The 20,047-nt window shown below is 41.8% G+C and overlaps 1 protein-coding gene across 4 annotated transcripts in view; it reads right to left on the reverse strand.

Annotated features, from left to right (window-relative positions):
- Positions 1–1,551: 1,551 nt before the first annotated feature.
- Positions 1,552–20,047, reverse strand: part of DRAM1 (DNA damage regulated autophagy modulator 1) — an 86,785-nt gene continuing 68,289 nt past the window's right edge. For all 4 annotated transcript variants that reach the window (XR_016350613.1, XM_089781827.1, XM_089781824.1 and 1 more), the window contains one exon: positions 1,552–7,167. Coding sequence is in view for 3 of the 4 variants with exons in the window: in XM_089781827.1 (XP_089637953.1) it covers positions 7,159–7,167 (9 nt within the window). In the remaining variant the exon portion in view is untranslated. The remainder of the gene's footprint in view (positions 7,168–20,047) is intronic.

Consider the following 20,047-nt stretch of genomic DNA (forward strand, 5'->3'; position numbering starts at 1 on the left):
TCTGCTAAGGACATTAAATTAGCAGATGCTGACTCTACGTTCCATAAACTGCATTCTGTACAAAATGGCTATGAAACATTTATCAAAATGTGACGTTTGCTTTGATAGTTGAAGTAAATTCTAAACAAATGTTAACCACATGTTTTTTACAGCAGAATAATTTTGCTTTGTTTGGTTTCATTTGTGCAACTTTGGTGACTTATTCAAGGCTTTGGAGCTACAGGATGTACTCTTTTCTGAAAAGCCAAAGTAGTAACAAAACTGAGCATGCAGCAGGAGAATGATTAAAGGTCTAGAGAACATGACCTACGAGGGAAGGATGAAGGAATTAGGTTTGTTTAGTTTAGAAAAGAGAAGATTGAGGGGGGACATGATAGCAGTTTTCAGGTATCTAAAAGGGTGTCATAAGGAGGAGGGAGAAAACTTGTTCATCTTGGCCTCTGGGGATAGAACAAGAAGCAATGGGCTTAAACTGCAGCAAGAGAGGTTTAGGTTGGACATTAAGAAAAAGTTCCTAACTGTCAGGGTAGTTAAACACTGGAATAAATTGCGCAGGGAGGTTGTGGAATCTCCATCTGTGGGACATTTAAGAGCAGATTAGATAAATGTCTATCAGGGATGGTCTAGACAGTATTTGGTCCTGCCATGAGGGCAGGGGACTGGACTCGATGACCTCTAGAGGTCCAGTCCTAGTATTCTATGATTTGCTTTTAATCATATTAGCTGGTGGTTTAATTTTTGGTTACTAAAAACAATTCTTCTGTCTTAAGTGCATCCAAATTCAGATTTACTATTGAGGGTACATTATGTTAGTGACATATGTTACTTTTCCATTGATCCTTAGTAACTACCTTGCACAATACTGAATGCTCTCATTGAAATCAATGAGGATTGAGGATATTCAGCATCTGAGCCTTCTTTCAGCAAAAGACTGAAGAGCATGTGCTAGGATTTAAGTGTGCTCTTTAAGTTAAATATGTGATTAAGTGCATCCTCACAGGATTGGGACCCAAATGAGATGCTTCTTGAAAATAGTTTTAATTGTTCAATATCTTCATCAATGATGTAGATATTGGGATAGAGAGTACGCTTATTAAGTTTGCAGATGATACCAAACAGGGTGGGGTTGCAACTTCTTTGGAGGATAGGGACATAATTCAAAATGACCTTAGCAAGTTGGAGAAATGGTCAGAGGTAAACAGGATGAAGTTTAATAAAGAGAAATGCAAAGTGCTTCACTTAGGAAGGAACAATCAGTTCCATACATACAAGATGGGAAGCGACTGTCTAGGAAGGAGCATGTCGGAAAGGGATCTAGGGTTCATAGTGGACCACAAGTTGAATATGAGTCAACAGTGTGATGCTGTTGCAAAAAAAGCAAATATGATTCTAGGTTGTATCAACAGGTGTGTTGTAAGCAAAACTCGTGAAATCATTCTGCCGCTCTACTCTGCACTAGTTAGGCCTCAGCTGGAGTACTGTGTCCAGTTCTGGGCGCCACATTTCAAGAAAGATGTGGAAAAATTGGAAAGGGTACAGAGAAGAGCGACAAGAATGATTAAAGGTCTAGAGAACATGACCTATGAAGCCAGGCTTCATGAACTGGGCTTGTTTAGTTTGGAAAAAAGATTAAGGGGGGACATGATAGCGGTTTTCAAATATCTAAAAGGGTTTCACAAGGAGGAAGGAGAAAATTTGTTCCTCTTGGTTTCTGAGGACAGGACAAGGAGTAATGGGCTTAAATTTGCAGCAAGGGAGGTTTAGATTGGACATTAGGAAAAAATTCCTAACTGTCAGGGTGGTCAAATATTGGAATAAATTGCCAAGGGAGGTGGTGGAATCTCCCTCTCTGGAGATGTTTAAGAACAGGTTAGATAGACATCTGTCAGGGATGGTGTAGACAGAGCTTGGTCCTGCCTTGAGGGCGGGGGGCTGGACTCGATGACATCTCGAGGTCCCTTCCAGTCCTATGATTCTATGATATTATGCAGTTATAATGAAATTAATATTTTGTTCTAATAGAATTTGTAAATGAAGTGTTATAGTCATCTGATCTCAGTAGAATAAAAAAATTTAAAATATCATCTTATTTATGATCTGTTCAATAAAATGAAGCTAGATTCAAACTATGATGGGCACACTGGCCCTGTAACAATAGAGCTTGCCAGGAGACTCGGTTCCAAGGAGCTGGAATGAACAAAAGCTCAGGATGGAAATGTCCTGGTAGTGGAAGAGAAGAAATGGTCTCAAGGAATTAGAAGCTGGATTGTTGGGGAAACTCCAGGACACACTTTCTTGAAAGGCTAGGAAACAGAGCCTTGTAGTCAGTATAGGATGGGGCAGGACTCCCCTCTCTTCCAGCCAGTGAGAATGAGCTTCTGTGGAGAAGGGCAATATGATAGAGTACCTTCTCTCTCAAAACAGGAGTGGTTCAGACTTTGGCCGACAGGCTTGTTGGAGAGAGAGGGAAGAGATAACAAATGAAACTGAAACCAGTCTAGACAAAGAGGATAGAGAAAGCATTGAGGGAAGACTGGGTGCAAACAAGGAAAAAGAAAAGGATAGGTTCTCTGAAAGGAATCACAAAGTAGTTGACTTAAGAATCCCCTTCAGCAAACTGAAATTTAAATAGTCTAGCTCAGTTTTGATTAGGTATGTCTAGACTGCAGGCTTCTTTCGGAAGGCACTTTTTTGGAAGAGATCTTCCTAAAAAACTTCTTCCGAAAGAGAGCGTCCACACTGCAAAAGTGCATCGAAAAAGCGATCTGTTTTTTTGAAAGAGTGTGTCCAGACTGAATGGACGCTCTCTCGCATGTAAGCTGTGATTGCTATGGATGGAATGGCCACGAGGGCACTTGTGCTTTTTTCTCTTTCCTCTTCTTCCAAAAGAACTCCCTCTTGCTCATCCACACGTGCCTTTTTACAAAAGAGTTCTTTTGCAAAAAGGCATCTTTCTCATAGAATGAGGATTACAAATGCCGGAAAACCACCTCTGTTCTTTTTATTTTCTTGTGGAAGAATGCGATTGCAGTGTGGACATTCTTCAAGTTTTGTTGGAAAAACAGCTGTTTTTCCGACAAAACTCTGAAGTGTAGACATACCCCCTAAAGAAGGAATGGCAAGAACTGTGGGCAAATGTAACGAAGGGGCAAATATTCTGGGAAGCATGCCCAACAGTTGAAAATGTTCATAGGATCCAAGTTAAGAACATAAGAATGGCCATATTGGGTCAGACCAAAGGTCCATCTAGCCCAGTATCCTGTCTGCCGACAGTGGCCCAATGCCAGGTGTCCCGGGGGGGAATCGAAGACAATGATCAAGCAATTTGTCTCCTGCCATCCTTCTCCAGCCTTTGAAAAATAGAGGCCGGGGCACCATTCCTTACCCCCTGACTAATAGCCTTTTATGGCCTTAACCTCCATGAATTTATCTAGCTCTTTTTTAAACTCTGTTATAGTCCTAGCCTTCACAGTGTCCTCTGGCAAGGAGTTCCACAGGTTGACTGTGAGCTCAGTGAAGAAGAACGCTCTTTTATTAGTTTTAAACCTGCTACCCATTAATTTCATTTGGTGTCCTCTAGTTCTTATATTATGGGAACTAATAAATAACTTTTCCTTATCGGCCCCCTCCACACCACTCATGTTTTTATATATCTCTATCATATCCCCCCTCAGTCTCCTCTTTTCTAAACTGAAAAGTCCCAGTCTCTTTAGCCTCTTCTCATATGGGACCCGTTCCAAACCCCTGATCATTTTAGTTGCTCTTTTCTAAACCTTTTCTAATGCCAAAATATCTTTTGAGGTGAGGAGACCACATCCGTACACAGTATTCAAGATGTGGGCGTACTATAGTTTTATAATAGGGGCAGTAAGATATTCTTTCTTATTTTCTATCCCTTTTTTAATAATTCCTAGCATCCTATTTGCTTTTTTGACTGCCTCTTCACACTGCGTGGACGTTTTCAGAGAACTATCCATGATGACTCCAAGAGCTCTTTCCTGATTAGTTGTAGCTAAATTAGCCCCCATCGTATTGTATGTATAGTTGGGGCTATTTTTTCCAATATGCATTACTTTACACTTATCCACATTAAATTTCATTTGACATTTTGTTGCCCAATCACTCAGTTTGGTAAGATCTTTTGGAAGTTCTTCAGTCTCCTTTGGTCTTGACTATCTTGAACAGTTTAGTATCGTCCGCAAATTTTGCCACCTCACTGCTTACCCCTTTTTTAGACTGTTTCTGTAGATCGTTCCTGGGAATAAGGGTGAAGTGGCTCTATTTAGTATTCAAGCAGTGTGTTGTGGATTAAATACTAGTTTCTTTCTAATTAAAAAGCATGAGGGTTGATTGTGAAAGGTCCAGGAGATGATAAATCATATCTGTTGTAATTGTAAAGACCGTATCTCTGAAAGGAGATGTTTTTATATAGAAAACTTAAAGGCCTTAAAGTAACCATTTTCCTTGCTATATCTATCAAGAAAAGAGGGGCCAATAAAAATAGCTGTGTTGCAGCAATATGCTAGAGTCTAAGGGCATGTCTTCACTATGAGCTGGATTGGCAAGGCAGTGATCGATCCATCAGGGGTTGACATATTGCATTGGTATAGACATAATAAATGGATTGTGCTCCCATCACCTCCAGTACTTCTCACTTGTCTGTGGCCCCCGACTGATTTTTCTGTGGGTCAGCAAGCCCCTGACCCAAAAAAAGTTCCCCACCCCTGCATTAGGGCATATGTTGCAGACTAGCTAATAAGGAAAAGCCACATATTTTAAAAAAGCTGTGAAGAAGAGATAAAAGGAATGGTCTTGCTACATTTTAGTGCTTTAGGATGGACAAAGAAGTTTTGAGAACTATTTTTATTTAATATCTGTTTTTACAATAGAAGCATAAGCACAACCTCTTTAAAACATCCTGAGACAGAGGAAATGCGGGTTGTTCCGGGGGAGGGGAGTCGAGAGAGGGAGAACACAGGGATATATATGTCTGTAGCAGGCATGAAAGTAACTTAAATTTCTTACAGGTACTGTCATATTGCAACCTGGGTCCTTGACAGCTCTTTAAATAGCTCCCTCCTGGCTTTTGCTTTTTGCCGGAGCTGCGCACTGGGGCAGGCCCTTGGGTCCTAAAGCAGCCAAAAGCCAGCCTAAAGACCAGGAAGGACAGAGCAGCTGACGAGGGACATCCTAAGACAGGAACCAACAGGAGCACTGTGCCAGGAATGTATCCCCTGGGAAGGACAAACTGGAGCCGGACTCAAATCAGTCATCCAGAATGGTATGGGACTGTGAGTACAGGGACTTGTGACCTTCAGTTGGAAATAAGAAGGGAGGCAGTAGCTAGACAGGTGGGGAGGTTGTCGTTCTCTGCAATTTTGTGAAGAATTGCAAAAGGGCACTAGAGAGACTGCTTAATTTGTGACCAGGCTTTCCAGGGCTGCCCCCCGGCACCTTTCAGCTTGGCAGTTCATAGCGCTGGCACCTCTCGGGTTGCCATCTCAGTTATGAAAGTTTTTAAAAAAAAGGTGCTTGAACTCCAACATCTTTCATTGCAAATTAAACTGTAGCCAGAGGGATTTGTTGGGGAAAGTTTATTGCCTCCAAAGACACCCAGAGCTCATTGCCAAAATGGAACTCTGTCCTGCATTCGTGAATTCTGAGTCTAGACATTACCAACAAAATATCAGAGAGCTCCTTAACCCTTTAGCCTCTGGAGCACAAAGCTTGTGCCAGTTTTGATGCTAGTTTCTATGGTTAGATGAATGAATGAATTCAACTGACCACCTCTTACGAGAGACACCTGCTTTGGGTTTGAAGTTTGAAGAGAAGATTAATGCAATGCCACATGCCTTCTGAGTCTGTTATGAACCAAGTAGTCCCGAGGGACGTAATGGGCTAGCATGGAGCTCATAGCATCATTCATTCATGTCTCTGTGGTGCTTACAAAGCTATACCCATTGTATGGTTCAATTGAATCAGAAAGGGGCCATATTTAACTATTTTGTTGTATAGAAGTATCCAGACACCCTTCAGGATTAGGGCACATGTATGCGACCAATCAAAAGGTAGTCAAGGCCTTAGATATTAGTGTAATGTCTCCATCCTATAAAACAGATGTGCTTTGCTTCAATATCATAAATGTTTAAAGAATAGACAAGACATGCAAGTGGGAGTAAGGAAGATAAGGAGTTGAAAGGAGGGTAGCCATTTGAGGAACATGGAGCTACACAGACTAACTACAAGAACGAACAATTCATAGGCTTTAAGTAGCTAAATATGCATTAGATGTTAATGGTGCCAGTGATCTTTGCTACCTGCCTGTGTCTTTATTTTTAGTTTCCTAAAGCTGTTTTGTATTGGTGTCATAGAAGTGAATCTTACTCACTGATACTTCATGAGGGGATCTTCATTTGCAGCTTGTTCTGACTCCTTTGAAGTCAATGGTATTGGCTAGCACAGAGCAAAAAAACTATATTTACCAACTAGCCGGGTTTTGAGATCTTGTCTTATTATTGACACAACTTTTTAAACACTCTGTCTTCCATTCTTTCTTCATAATGAACAAGTAATCAATTTTAACGAAGTGACTGTTTTCAAAGTACATGATTTTTTTTTTGGTTCTTTATCCCCTCTCACAGCTATTACATTATCATCCATAAGGAACTCATTAATTTGGAATAGACTTTAAAGCTACAAGCTCTCTTTTCAGAATCCATCTACTGATTTAGGAATGTTTTAGGGATATGTGCCAATTCAATAATCAAAATAATTTTGGTATTGGGAATCAAACCACAGCCTCTGAAGATCAAAGGAATTTACTACTTGTTCCAGTGTATTAAATAATAGCATCAGCTTTTTGTATAAAGAGGAGCCTGGTTAAGACTTGATGTAATGACACACTAACTAATTTTGCTCCTAAAACAATACTTGTTCTTTGAGCCCTTTAAAGTTAACACAAGCAGTTTCTCACTTCATAACTTTCCTTTCCATGACCTTGTTTTGGAATACAATACAAGCAGATGGCCTACTTAACAGAAGGGACCCATCATATTCTGCCAATTTCCAACTCCATTAAGTACTTGCGGAGGATTCAAAAACTTTTCAGCCTATGGGAACGAATCTTCTCTTTGTGTGGAAGCACAGATGTGTTAGCAGCTACGCAATCTGCATTTAAAAAAAAAAGCCAACATAAGACACCTGGGTGTTATTTGAGTCATTGTGGTTTCAAATAGAGACAGAGATCACAAATTTTTGCACGTATCCAAACAGTGTGCTAAATCTAGCATTCAGTAGCAGAGACCTCACGATGTGTTTTACAGTATCCTTCACAGAAAAGGGACTATATAAGCATTAAACTGAACAATGATTAAGAATTAAACTCAGCAGCAAACATTAAATGGTGACAAGGACTGAATATTGCAAACAGTAAAAACGCATCCTAACTCAAGGAGGTTATTCACAGGAAATTCTAGTTCCCATCACTAAAAGATTATAATTAGGACAAATGGAAGTAACCAGCTAGTTCCGAAACAGCAAGAGCATAAGAGAAGAGCAGATCAATCTATTTTATTTAAGGATCTTGGTTTTTCAGTTTAAATAAAAACCATTGAATAAAATGTCACTAATTGCAACATTATTTTTGTTCAAAAATAGTTTTAAAAACAAAACAAAAAATCATACTGGAAAAAGTGACCAAAAAATGGCACGGCTCATTTAAAGGAATTTTCATTGGAATTTTTGTTCACAACATCTGCTATAAATCGCAACCTGTGTCACTTCCTATTTATCTTCCCTGCAGGTCATCTGTAGTTGAGAATAGCAGCAGCAAGAGTGAGCTTTGTATGTGTTTGAAAGCAGGTAGCAAATAGTATGAGAGATTGGAAACGGTTTTTCTGTTTATATTTTCATTTAAAAAGTCATTACCTACACTCCAAAAATATTTAAACTAGATAATGAAAACTTTTTCAAAGTGTGTTTAAGTTATTTTTAGTATTTTTTTAATGCGAATTCTATAAAGTGCTTTTTTTCTTCATCTCTATAAACTGTTATAACTCACTATCACTCACTATGTTTTAACAAAAAAGGGCTATAGTCAATTTGGTTTCCAACAACATTGTCTTCTAGTTTTCAAACCTTAACCAATAATTTTGCTGTGCCAAAACAGAGCACTACTCCACATTTCTCCATTTTATCTCTTTTCTGTATGGTTTTATATGAGACAATCCTATTCCAGGCACTTCCTGTTTTCCTGGCACAACCAAACCCTTACCTTGCTTTCAGTTATGATAGGAGGAAGCCGATAGTGAATTTGGCCATCCTAGCTCTTATCATTTAGGAGGAGTTCTTGATCAAACAGACAAACTCTCAAATATATACTAGATGACAGGTTGTCACATGGACCAAATACAGCCACTACCTGCATACCTGGTAGGGAATGAGCATGAGGGGCACCACAGTTAATTAAAATTTTGGCAGGAGCACAGGTGACAGTGCACCTCCAGAGTGCTTACTGTGAGTCACCTATTCCTGCATGCTGCCTGTAGGAACTCATGATAAATTTCATAATTTGTGTGGGGGTGTTATTGCACTGTATTATGTTGATTCCAATGCAGCCTGATGCTGATATTAATTGGTATAGAAAGCTGCTGCCACTTGTGCAAACTCTGCTGTTGGAGGCTCTCCATCCCTATGAAAACTGTGTTATGGGGTCATTTTAGAGCCTTGTTATTCATTGTGGCTATGTCTACACTAGGAAACTATTCTGAAATTACGAAATTTGACTTAACTCCCAATTTAACAAATTTGAACTAGTGTGTCCTCACTAAGGGGAAGCATCAAAATTAGTCTGAGGCAGGCTCCATTAATATGGACATGATACCTAGGACTTAGAACCCCAGGAAGCATTCTGGACAGCTGCGGGAGGCATCCTGGAGGCCAATAAGTTCTAATTAGTGGCACTGGAACAGCCACACCTACGTTATTTCAAAATTACTATTTTGGAATTAGCATTACTCCTCGCGAAAGGCAGGAGTATAGGGTTTGCATTCTGCAGCTTGTTATTTTGAAATAACAGGCTTAATGGTGTGGATTCATCACTTATAAATTCAAACTTGGGAGGGTTAGTTTGGAATAAGGTCCTAGTAGGAATAAGGTTCGAAGTAGGAATAAGAGCCTCCGGAAAAGGGCGCTTTTTCCGGAGGATCGGGGCCAGTGTAGACGCTCTTTTCCGGCTTTTCTAAACGCCGGAAAAAAGCGGCGGACATTTTTATTTAAATGCCGCGGGGGATATTTAAATCCCCCGCGGATTTCCCTACTACGATAGCTGAAATTAACATGCCCCTTCCGGAAAAGGGGCCAGTGTAGACGTAGCCATTATGTCTTAGGGCCTGATCCAGAGCTTGTTGAATTCAGTGCAAAGACTTCCATTTACTTCAGTAGGCCATTGTTCTCTCAAGTTATTCCTTCCCATCATTCCTCCCTTGCCCTTTGCAATCCCTGCCAGTAGGCATTTTCTTTGACTTTCCTTGAATCTGTTCTAGATCTGTGGTTTTTGAGATGAAGTGACAAAAGTAAGGATGTGCCAGTAGTTTGTACAACTGCATCAGAATATCTATATTATTCTCTATTGGCCCAAGCCAGTTCCCTTTGAAATCACTGGATAGGGAATACACCTTTTACCTAATCATTTAACTACTGCTGCACATCAGGCAGACTCTTTTGTGGAACTGCCCACAGTGATGCTTAAACTTTTTTAAAAATGTTGCTGTTAATTCAGAGCCCTTCACTGTGTTCACATGTTTCTCTAGCAACAGTGACATACATCTGTGTGCCTTGGGTAGACTGAGGAGGCCGGGTATACTTGCAAGTTAATTTTTTAAAATCTGATTACTACCATTCCTTTTTTGTCTACATTCCAGGAAAGTAGCAAGAGGGATTTTGCCTAAAGCAAACAGTAAGCATTTTTTTAAATTCAGTACTGGGAGGAGGGAGGGGGCAGAAGGAGAAACTGATTATAGCATTAATATTCAGATTTTAAAGCCATTTGGTGAAGGGCAGTACTGAAAGAACCAGCTTTGCCCTTTGAAAACATTGGCATTCTCACTTTTAATATCTTTAAGCTATATTTTATAAATTGCCCAAAATATTTGGTTTAACTACTGTTAAATTAAGCAGTGGATCTCTGTTCGTTGTTGTTGTTGGTTGGTATTCGGTCGGCTGTGAGAGTGACTGTGATTTAAAATACCTGAACTGATGTAAATCTCCCAGGCGCTGGAGTAACACAACTACAAAATGGAGGAAAGTAAGATTAATGTTCTGACTGTCATGATGAAAGATGACTCTGGAGCAGAAGACTAAAAACCACATACTAATACTAACATGCTATAAGTTTGCTTTGCCAATGCAATCTGTGTGATCTGAGCATTATGTAACAGAATGACGACAGTAGACAAAAGGAGGACTTAGAAATGGTGCCATCTGTTTATCCCAAAAACCAAAAAGAGCAAATGCCAACGGAAAGCTTGAATATTCACAAGAGAATGAAAGCTTTCTGAACCCTGGCTCTCACTTACATTTCCAGCTGTTTCAAAACTTCTCCTGTTGCTACTTGGGTGTCTCTCCGATTTTACCACTTTATGACATTCTTTACATTTACATTTTATGCTTAGATGCAAATTACATTGTTAGAATCCCAATAGAAATCATCTCTCTTGAATCTGGCATTATTCTGAGGCAATGTGTTTATACATTTCAACTTTTTAAGATGACAGTTCATTTTCATGTCTTCAGGAAGAAAAGAAGTACAGTTTTATAAACAACTACAAAGGCTTACAGCTTGATCTTCCTTCATCTCTTTTACCCTGCTTATAATAATAGTGCATGTTTGCCATTATTAATCCCTCTGAGCCAGATTCATTCCCAGTGGAATTCCATTGTTCCAATACATTTCAAGGAAGGCAGGGATTTTTCCCACTGAGTAAATTTTAGACATTGGGTAAGCAAAGCAATTACATTAATAAATGAATTTATATCCACATACAAGGCATTTTAGTTTGTTCAGGCTAAAAATCTGTGCTACTTGCATCCTGTTTTGACAGTGTGAGTGATGCTGGTCCGCTACACAAGATGAATTTTTTACCCCCCTTGAGAGATTAACTAAAAGTCATTTAATTTAATTCAAAAGTTACGGTCAAAATCCATGCCAAAGAGTACCGAGTCAGGTTTTATGTACCAAGTTTGTCCAGGTGACAATACTATTTTCCATATTTACTTGTCTAATTATAATAAAAAAAGGCCTTTTTAATAAAAAGAAACAAATTATGCAGTGGAAGACTACTGAGAATGACAATAGCAGCTATATAAAGCAACACTAATGTCACACGTTAGTGTTTGACTTTGCACAATTCTGTGGTATTTTTTCCTGTCTTGAAATCCTGGCACTGTGACATTCTGAGACCTGGATGCAAAACCCTTTGTTTCAAATCTTTAGATTGGTGTACGGTGAAGATTTTGGATAGTAGCAGCTTTGAACTGTTTGTGCACTGGGCCATTGTAGGGAGCAGTTTGACTTGATCTGAAAATCTTCGAGATTGAAAAATTGTATTAGAATTGCATTTCCCAGTGTAGTGGTTTAATGGTAGAGTTTCTATCTCTCTGGGTCCATGGGAGGTCAGTCCGCCTCACTATGTCTCAAGTCATCATCACCTGTCATGGGGAATTAGCAGTGTGGCAAGAATCTATTGCTTGGGCCTCTATTCAGGGCGGAGCAGCAAAGCAGGTAGATAGCCCAGGGCCTCAGGCAGGGTGGGACAGTGAGTTTATACCTCAGGCCTGTGTTCAGGACCAAGCAATAAACACAGTTAGTTTCCCTGTCCTGACTGAGGGTTCTCTAAGGTCTATGGTTCAGGCCTGTGTTCTGGGTTGGGCAGCAAGGGATTTAGGCGTGCTGGCTCCAACAGATGGCCAACAAGTGTTAGCTCTTTGGCCTTGAGGTGGGGAGACAGCCATGCCAGGCCCACCTACTCCACTGCACCCCCACCCAGTCTCCTAATAGTGGCAACAGTATCTGCCACTGGGTCAGTGGGAGTTCAGACTGCAACATTGCCTGACTTAGGTTCAGGAAGTGCAGTAACCAGACTAGGCTGCCCCTGAGCCACTTCTTGCTACCTCCTAGGGGGTGTACCTGGTCCTGGAGAGGATTGTTGAGATCATCTGGGTAGAAGGCCAGCAGTGGCAATGTGAGCAAACTCCTCTGCTGTCAGGTCGTCATACAATTCTGATGGCTTTGGCCAGTCCTCGCCTCTTCAGGGGCTGGCAGCAGTCTCCCAGTTCAGGAGCACACAGGAGGCATCTGATACTTCCAGCGGCTGCAGCCCAACTAAGCTTTCAAACCTGCCTTTCATACTTCCCATCCTGCCCACTGACTTCCACTGGGAACAGTGAGTATGGCCTGGCTCTGCCCACCAGGGTTCTGTGAGGTGTTCTTCACCTTCTGGATCCATGGGATGCCAGGCTGTCTCACTATGCATCCCTCAAGGCCAGCTCCAAGTCTTCAGGGCTAGTTTTTGGCTCCCCATATGGAGGAAGAAAAAGTCAGCTTTGACATTGTCTTTACCTGCCTGAGTGCCTGACTCTAAAGACATATTGCAGGAGAGTAAGGACCCAGAGTATCAGCCTAGTATCGGAATTTTCCATGGTGTTTAAGCCATATAAGGGAAGTGTGGTCTGTGACCAGGACAAAGCGGGGGGGGGCATAAAAAATAGCTGTTGAAGTCTGGTCTGAATGAGATGTGCTCCTGACAGACTTTACTTCAGGGTCTGGAAGGCATTTTTGCACTCAGTTGACCAGTGTTCCCAGCAGGGGCTGTCTTTGGTGAGGAATGCTGTGAGGGGTGCCACAATCTATGCAAATTTGGGGCACTAGGTCATATCCACCCCGTAATAGGAAAGGTCAAGGCTCGTGGCAGTGAAGGGGACTCCATTATGGTCAGGTCAGCGTACAGCTCAGGCAGCTTTGTCCAATCCTCAGCTCCGCAGGGGCTAGTAGAAGTTTTCCAGCTTGGAGAATGCAGGAGGTCTCTGAATCCTCCAGGGGCTGCAACCCAACTGAGCTGTCAGACCTGCCTTTTATGCTTCCTGTCTCATCCACTGACTTCTACTGGCAAGAGTGCGTATGGCCTGGGTCTGCCCACCAGGGTTCCATGAGGGATTCTTCATGGAGGGATGGGAGAACAAGCTGCCTTACTACATCCAGTCACCAGGAGACAAAGGGAACATAAGTGCTTCCACCTATGTACTAAAGGCTTGTATTCAGTAGTGCACTACATTGGCACAGCTGCATTGATGTAGCATGGGTGGTAAAGACCTGCTGTGTTGATGGGTGAGCACTCTCTCAACGTAATTACTTTGCCTCAAAGAGAAGTGAAAGTTATGTCACATGGCGAGCGTCTTCTGCCAACATAGTGCAGTGTAGACATCACTGTAAATCAAAGTAACTTTTGTTTCTTAAGGCAGTGTTTTTTCACATCCCAAGTGACATAAGTTACATTGACTTAAGCAGTAGTGTGGTCAGCCCTGAGGCGTACAAATGCCACCGACAGTGTATGTGTCTTTTAGTCAATATCTCAGGACTTTTTGGATCTTGCTAGTGATATTAAAATGTTTCCATGCTTCTTTGCTGTTAATTGGTCCCCTAGCCTTGCAGGAATTCAGTAGAATAAAGTTTCTTTTCTCCTTAATTGATATGGGCATCAGAATATTTACTGTACACGGATGGTCTTTCTATAGAAATCGTTTGAGTTATGCCTCCTAAAAAGAAATGATGCTGCACACCTCAACAACTTCTCTTGTACTTTCTTAATGGGATAAATTCATCCTGGGAGTAATTCCATTAACATCAATGGAATTACTTAACTCGATTGACGTCAGTGGAGTTACTCCAGGGATGAATCTGGCCTGGTACTTGTAAGTAATTTTTTTTTTGGAAGGTAAAACATTATTTTTCAAAGTTTTTTGACAACACTGGGCTTCCTGAGGACTTAAACAAACACATGTTCCACTTCCTGATTCTGAGGACGAGAAGTACAGGTTTGAAGTTTTGCTATTGTGGATAATTCTGGCTCACACTGTTTAGCATTCTGGAATGATTTATTGACAGGAATAAAAATAAAAAGAGGGCGCCAAAATAGTACGTTTGATGATTAATGGTGCTGAGAGGCTGTTGAGCAAAGGTAAATTGAATACTGCTTGGAGGCCCTGTTCAGGCTTCCATTGATATCTGTGGAGAAACTCCTGTTGAGGTCATTGGTGCAAGATCATTTATTAAGTGCTCAAATCCAAGAAGATTATCACCTTCCTCACTCCTCTGCCCAAATTCAGAAGGGAAATTGCCACTGTGCCAAGTGAGTAGAGAAGTAAGGAGAAATCCTGACTTACGATATTGGTTTGCTGTTTCTGTTTGCTTCAAGAAGCGAAGTTGCTGCAACTGCCCTCTGCTGGGAGGGGAACTGGATGAATGATAGAAAAATGTCTGGATCATTTATTCAAAAGTATCAAGAAATTCATTGTTTAATTCAATGTTTGATGTTCTGTATAGGGATGTAAGTGACTGCTTGAGTAGCTGACTACCCAATAAGCTTAGCTATATTGGGTAGTTGAATCGCTCATCAACTACTTCCTCCCTCTCCTTCCCCCCCCCCCCCGCCTTGCTGCCTCTGTATCAGAGGCAGCAAGATGGGGGGAAGCTGGAGCCAGTGCTGGGAGGAGCCAGCTTAAGAGCCTGTTCTCACCCCCCAGCACTGTCTCTGGGGGGGGGGGGGGAAGCAGAGCCACAGAGGTCCCAGAGCCGGCACAAACTGGGATTGCTTAGTCCCAGTTCACGCCGCCCCCAAGATCTTAGGCTACGTCTAGACTACATGTCTCTGGTGACAGAGGCATGTAGATGAGGCTACCAGGCATAGGAAAATGAAGCGGCGATTTAAATAATCGCTGCTTCATTTAAATTTACATAGCTGCCACGGCTGCCGCGCTGAGCCGACAAACAGCTGATCAGCTGTTTGTCGGCTCAGCGCTGTAGTCTGGATGCGCGGGTGCCGACATCAAAGGCATTTGTCAACCACTCAGGTATGCCTCCTGGAATGAGGTTTACCTGGGTGGTCGACAAATGCCTTTGATGTCGACACCCGTGTGTCCAGACTACAGCGCTGAGCCGACAAACAGGTGATCAGCTGTTTGTTGGCTCAGCGCGGCAGCCATGTAAATTTAAATGAAGCGGTGATTATTTAAATCGCCGCTTCATTTTCCTATGCCTGGTAGCCTCATCTACATGCCTCTGTCGCCAGAGGCATGTAGTCTAGATGTAGCCTAACTTCGCTGCAGCTCTGCAGTTTAAATGTCATAAAAGCCAGACTGCCTGCATGCCCAGCTCCTACAACATTTAAATAGCAAAGTCACAGTGGGGTTAGAGAGTGTCCTGTCCCGCCCCTTATCAACTAATCCATTGTCTACTTGATTAGCTAATTAACCTCTCCTTAACATCCCTAGTTCTGTAAGTGGAAGTGAAGATACAGTTTTGCAGCAAGATCTGACAGCTTCTAAAGTCCCCTAAAAAACGTAGGGTTAGAGAGAACTGTCTGCTACCACTTCCAGAAGGAAAAAGGAGAAATGTTTCATTGGCCACCTTATATAATTCACTCAAGGGACAATGAACTTTCGATTGGTGGGGGGAGAAGAAGTGCATGCATTTAATTGTAGGAAGGTTACACTCTATTAGATATATGCAATAGTAATGACGATATTTGTACTGAGCTCTTGTTAAAGCACTTTGAGTAAATTCACTAATTAATCCTTACAGAGACCTGGAGAGGTGTAAGGCCAACATTTTCAGAAGCATCCGCTGAATATGCAAGAGTATCCATGATTCCAAACAAAGTTAGTAACAGTCCTGGATGCAGAGCATCTCTGAATATCTGCCTATCAGTGTCCCAAATTAAGCATCCAAAACTAATGGACTCTTGGAAATTTTGTCCTACACAATTTGGGCAAACCACACAGTGAATTGTGCATCCCAAGCTCCTACTACCATGCTCAGTGAAAAGGCCATGTGGTTTCATATCCAATGCGGTAGAGTTAATTTTGCTGATTTTTTTAAATCTTTGCCTGGACTCAGGGAGACACTCTAGAGACAAAGGCAGCCTCCTACATACTTGTACAAACAAGTTGGAGTTATTTTAAAAGTATGAGTTATTCTCAGATACCTAACTTGAAAATGCTGAAAATATTTTGTTCAAACTTTTAAACAAAATTCACCTTTGCAGAGAGACTAAGCATGGCAAACTCTTCATGAGCAGTTGATTTGTAATGCGAATTGGATTGCAAGATTAGGTGCATATTTGTTATTGCTAAAACTATCATACGGCAAGCAGCTTCTCTGTAAGTGGGTGCACCTAGATGCGTAGCTCTGGCAAGAGCTGGCTGAGCTATGGGAAAAGCCAGCAGGGAGCTGTTTAAAGAGCTGGTAGGAACCTGAGTTGCAATGGGACAGTATCTGTAAGAAATTTTAAGTTAAGTTCACCGCTGGTTGCAGGTGATCAAATCAATTCAAATGTTAATGTCTTTATAAAACCAGGCTTTGTGATTGTAAAGTGCACAAACTGAGATTAAAACAGAAAAGGGAAAATAGAGCTTTTTAAAGGAAAGTGACACTATGAAAACTGAAACGCCTCAGTGTCTATTCCATTGAAATGGAAACTACTTACAAAAGTATTCAGATTAAAGACAGGTAGTTTATTCTGCTTGAGTGTGGGAAATGCATAGTGATAACATGGTCTGTTGGTGCCATCTATTGTGTATTTGTGAAACCATACATTTATCAACCCTAAACGTTGTCAAATTGTCCATATTTCCCATTCAAAAGTAAAGACCCTTTGCACATTCAACCACTACTTGCAAATTTTGACAGCTTTTCAGAGAGACCTCTGCCTCTTCTATTCCTTAGCAAACTTACATCATAGTTACTTTAATAACACCTACCAGCGAAGGCCTTATCAGTGCAGTACTAATACTTGCTGAAAGATCCTGCCCCTGTAAAGCTCACAAGCTTATAGAAGCAGAGAAACATGGGGAAATGAAACTGGCAGAAGAAAGCCACATAACACAACTAGAGTAGGCTGTATTCAAATAACGGTTGTACCCAACTAAATGTTTCCTTTCGTTATTCACGTTTTTATTACAATTTACTCAACTACTTTTGCTGCCGTTAGTGGTGTGTTCCGGATATTACCTATTTTGAAACTTAAATCTTGTTATAGAATATTACTAAATACTGGAGTTGTGGTTTTCATCTTCAATGTGCTTTGTCACCTAAGTGATTCAAGAGCTCCCAGGCTTTCCAGGCTGCTGTTTCAGTTGTTCAATCCCAAAGTCAGCTGTACTAAATGTTGCTGCTGCTTCCCATTCAGAAAGTAATAGTACATATAACATTGAATGTAGTCGTCGTCTCTTTCGAATGTTGTGTTCAACGCTATATTTCTTTGTCAAAGTTGGACGTCCAAGCTCTCCGGCCAGTGAACAGCATCGCTGGTTAGGTTGCAGATATCCTCCAATGAGCCAGTGAATTTTCGTGTTGGGCATTCTGCAACGATGTGATGCATAGTTTGCGGACTGCCACAATCACAAAGTGGAGATGGCAACAAATTCCACTTATTGAATGTAGTGAAGGTGTTAGAGACTTCTTTAGTACAGTCCCCTGAGCCTCTCTGTGTTCAGATCATTTTAAAAAATATTTCTTCCATAAAACCTAACTGATAATTTGCTGAAGGAGTTTCAAAATAAATAAACAAATTCCACACCCTTTGTAGTCAGTTAAGATCTTGAAAGTGCATATTCAGAGAATAACTATAAAAGCTTTAACAGGGAATTGTAACAGGGTGGCACTCCCCTCTTGTGAGCACTCCTTTCTGGTCAAGTGTGCATGCCTGCATGCTCTCAGTTCAAAAGCCTCTTTGGCAACTCAGCCCTCAGGCCAAGTCACACATCCTGCGTGCAATCAAACACAAACAACTTCTGGGGTACACATTTAACAGGGGCCCATCTCAGTGCTCTCTATATAGAATCTCTGAGTCCATTCCCCGCTCCAGAAAAGAGTGGTACCCCTAAGGCTTCCCCTTCTGAAGACAACTTCCTTGCCCTCACCTCATGGCTTTATCTCAGAGTCCCATCATAGTCAATCAGTCTCATTAAGCTCACCTGCTGTCTGCGGTACTGCCATTCCTTCATCCAGCCAGTCACCCAGTCTTCACAACCTGAGTGCTTCAGAGGAACTGCATTGATTCTGACATTGCAGCTCCTTTTATAGGGCCTTTTTGTCCCCTGATTAGCTGCTTGCTTTGTAGCCACTTTAGCCTGGTTGGAGGACTTCTCTATGGCTTCTCTGGGGCAGGGTCTGGCAGGACCACAGGGCCTCCAGCAGGAAGCCTCAGGGCCTGGTCCACCCTGTCACAGGAATACACAAAGGAAACATGCCTGCAGTTCCATAGGTGACTACTTAAGTGAGCTAAAACTGACAGAAGTGAAATTTATATGGGTTGCTGCTTAATGTTGTGGGTGGGAAATGCAACAGAGCTCAGCACTGGCCTACATTTTCTTCCATTGAAGTCTGTTAAATTTCCATTCAGTTAAACCAATGCTATGGGTTTTTGCAAATCCCCTCTTACATTTATTCTTCTTTGCATTTTGATGTCTAAGGGGCTTGGCCATGGACCAGAAAGCTGGCATGCTAGGTGCTGTACAAACACAAACCGAAGAGGCGGGCCTTGCTCGGAAGAGTTTACAGTTGAAGTAGATCACAGAGCTATGCAAGCTTTTCAGTGTATTAGAATCCTTGTCCCTGGTCTCCTCAGCCGATATTATTCAGCTGCTCCTGCATATCATAGCAACGAGCCAACAGAGTGGTTTTTATGTAGTACTATGTCAAAAGCTGTGAGGTCTAGGTAAACTATGTCCATTGTAGCTTCATTCCTATTAACTGGTATTCATTGCTCTCCAGAAAGTTCTTAGTAGTTTGGGCATTTCCTTTAGTGACTCCTTGCCTCTGGTGCTGATTACATTCTCTCTTGTTCTGTAGCCACTGTTTCCAAAGCCCTAGTCACTTTCAGGATCAGATTCTCAGTCTTGATTCCAATGCACATAATTACACTAGCTGAAGATCAGGCTTACGAAGTCAAGCTTGTGCATGTATATTTTCCAGATCATTTCTGAGTCCTCTTTGTAAATGTAGCTTGTATCATTAGTTTCTTGGTGATCCTTTTCATATTTTCCATGTTAAAATGACCATTTACATATTTTATTAGAACCTTCCTTATCAGAGTGGCAATTTGCTGAAAAGGTCAAAGAATCCTTTGCCCCTGAGTGCCTAGGGAAAGAGAGAAGTTCCATTTCTACTAAAGGAATCAGATTGCCCAAAGAATCTGGAAAAAATCATCTCAGGATCACAGCACAGTAGGTGATAAAGGCATTAGAGTTACTAGAGACTGAGGCTACCAGAGCTAACTGGACTTTCTTTGACTTCTGAAGCAGGAGGCAAAAGATGTCTTGGGGTGAAATTCACCCCTTGCAGAAGGCCTGGGTGCCATATCACCCTAAGCGGTGCATAAACTTTGTGTCCATCTGCAAAGGGAGTGGACTTCACATTTGTTAAGACACTCTTGTACTGAGCACGCTCAGTAACACCGCAGACGCTTCTGTCCTCAGTCTGCCCCCATGCTTTCACCCTCTCCCCCCCCCCTTATGACATGCACAGACTCCCCCCTCACCAAAATCTGAAAGGGCATCCCGGCCCAGTTTCGTGCTGGGTGGGGCCTTTGGTGAAAGGGGTAGGCTGGGAACAGTCCTCAGCACTGCCTGGAGCATGACATTGGGCCCCCGCCAGTCCTTATTACTGTCCGGAGCAGGGAGCGTGGCACTTCAGTGGCAATTTAAAGGGCCTAGAGCTCTGGCTTCCACTGCTGCTGGCCCCTTTGAATTGCCAGGTCCCAGGGCAACTGCTCCC

Source organism: Pelodiscus sinensis, chromosome 1 (assembly GCF_052426305.1).
Source record: "Pelodiscus sinensis isolate ZL-2025 chromosome 1, ASM5242630v1, whole genome shotgun sequence".
NCBI lineage: Eukaryota > Metazoa > Chordata > Testudines > Trionychidae > Pelodiscus > Pelodiscus sinensis.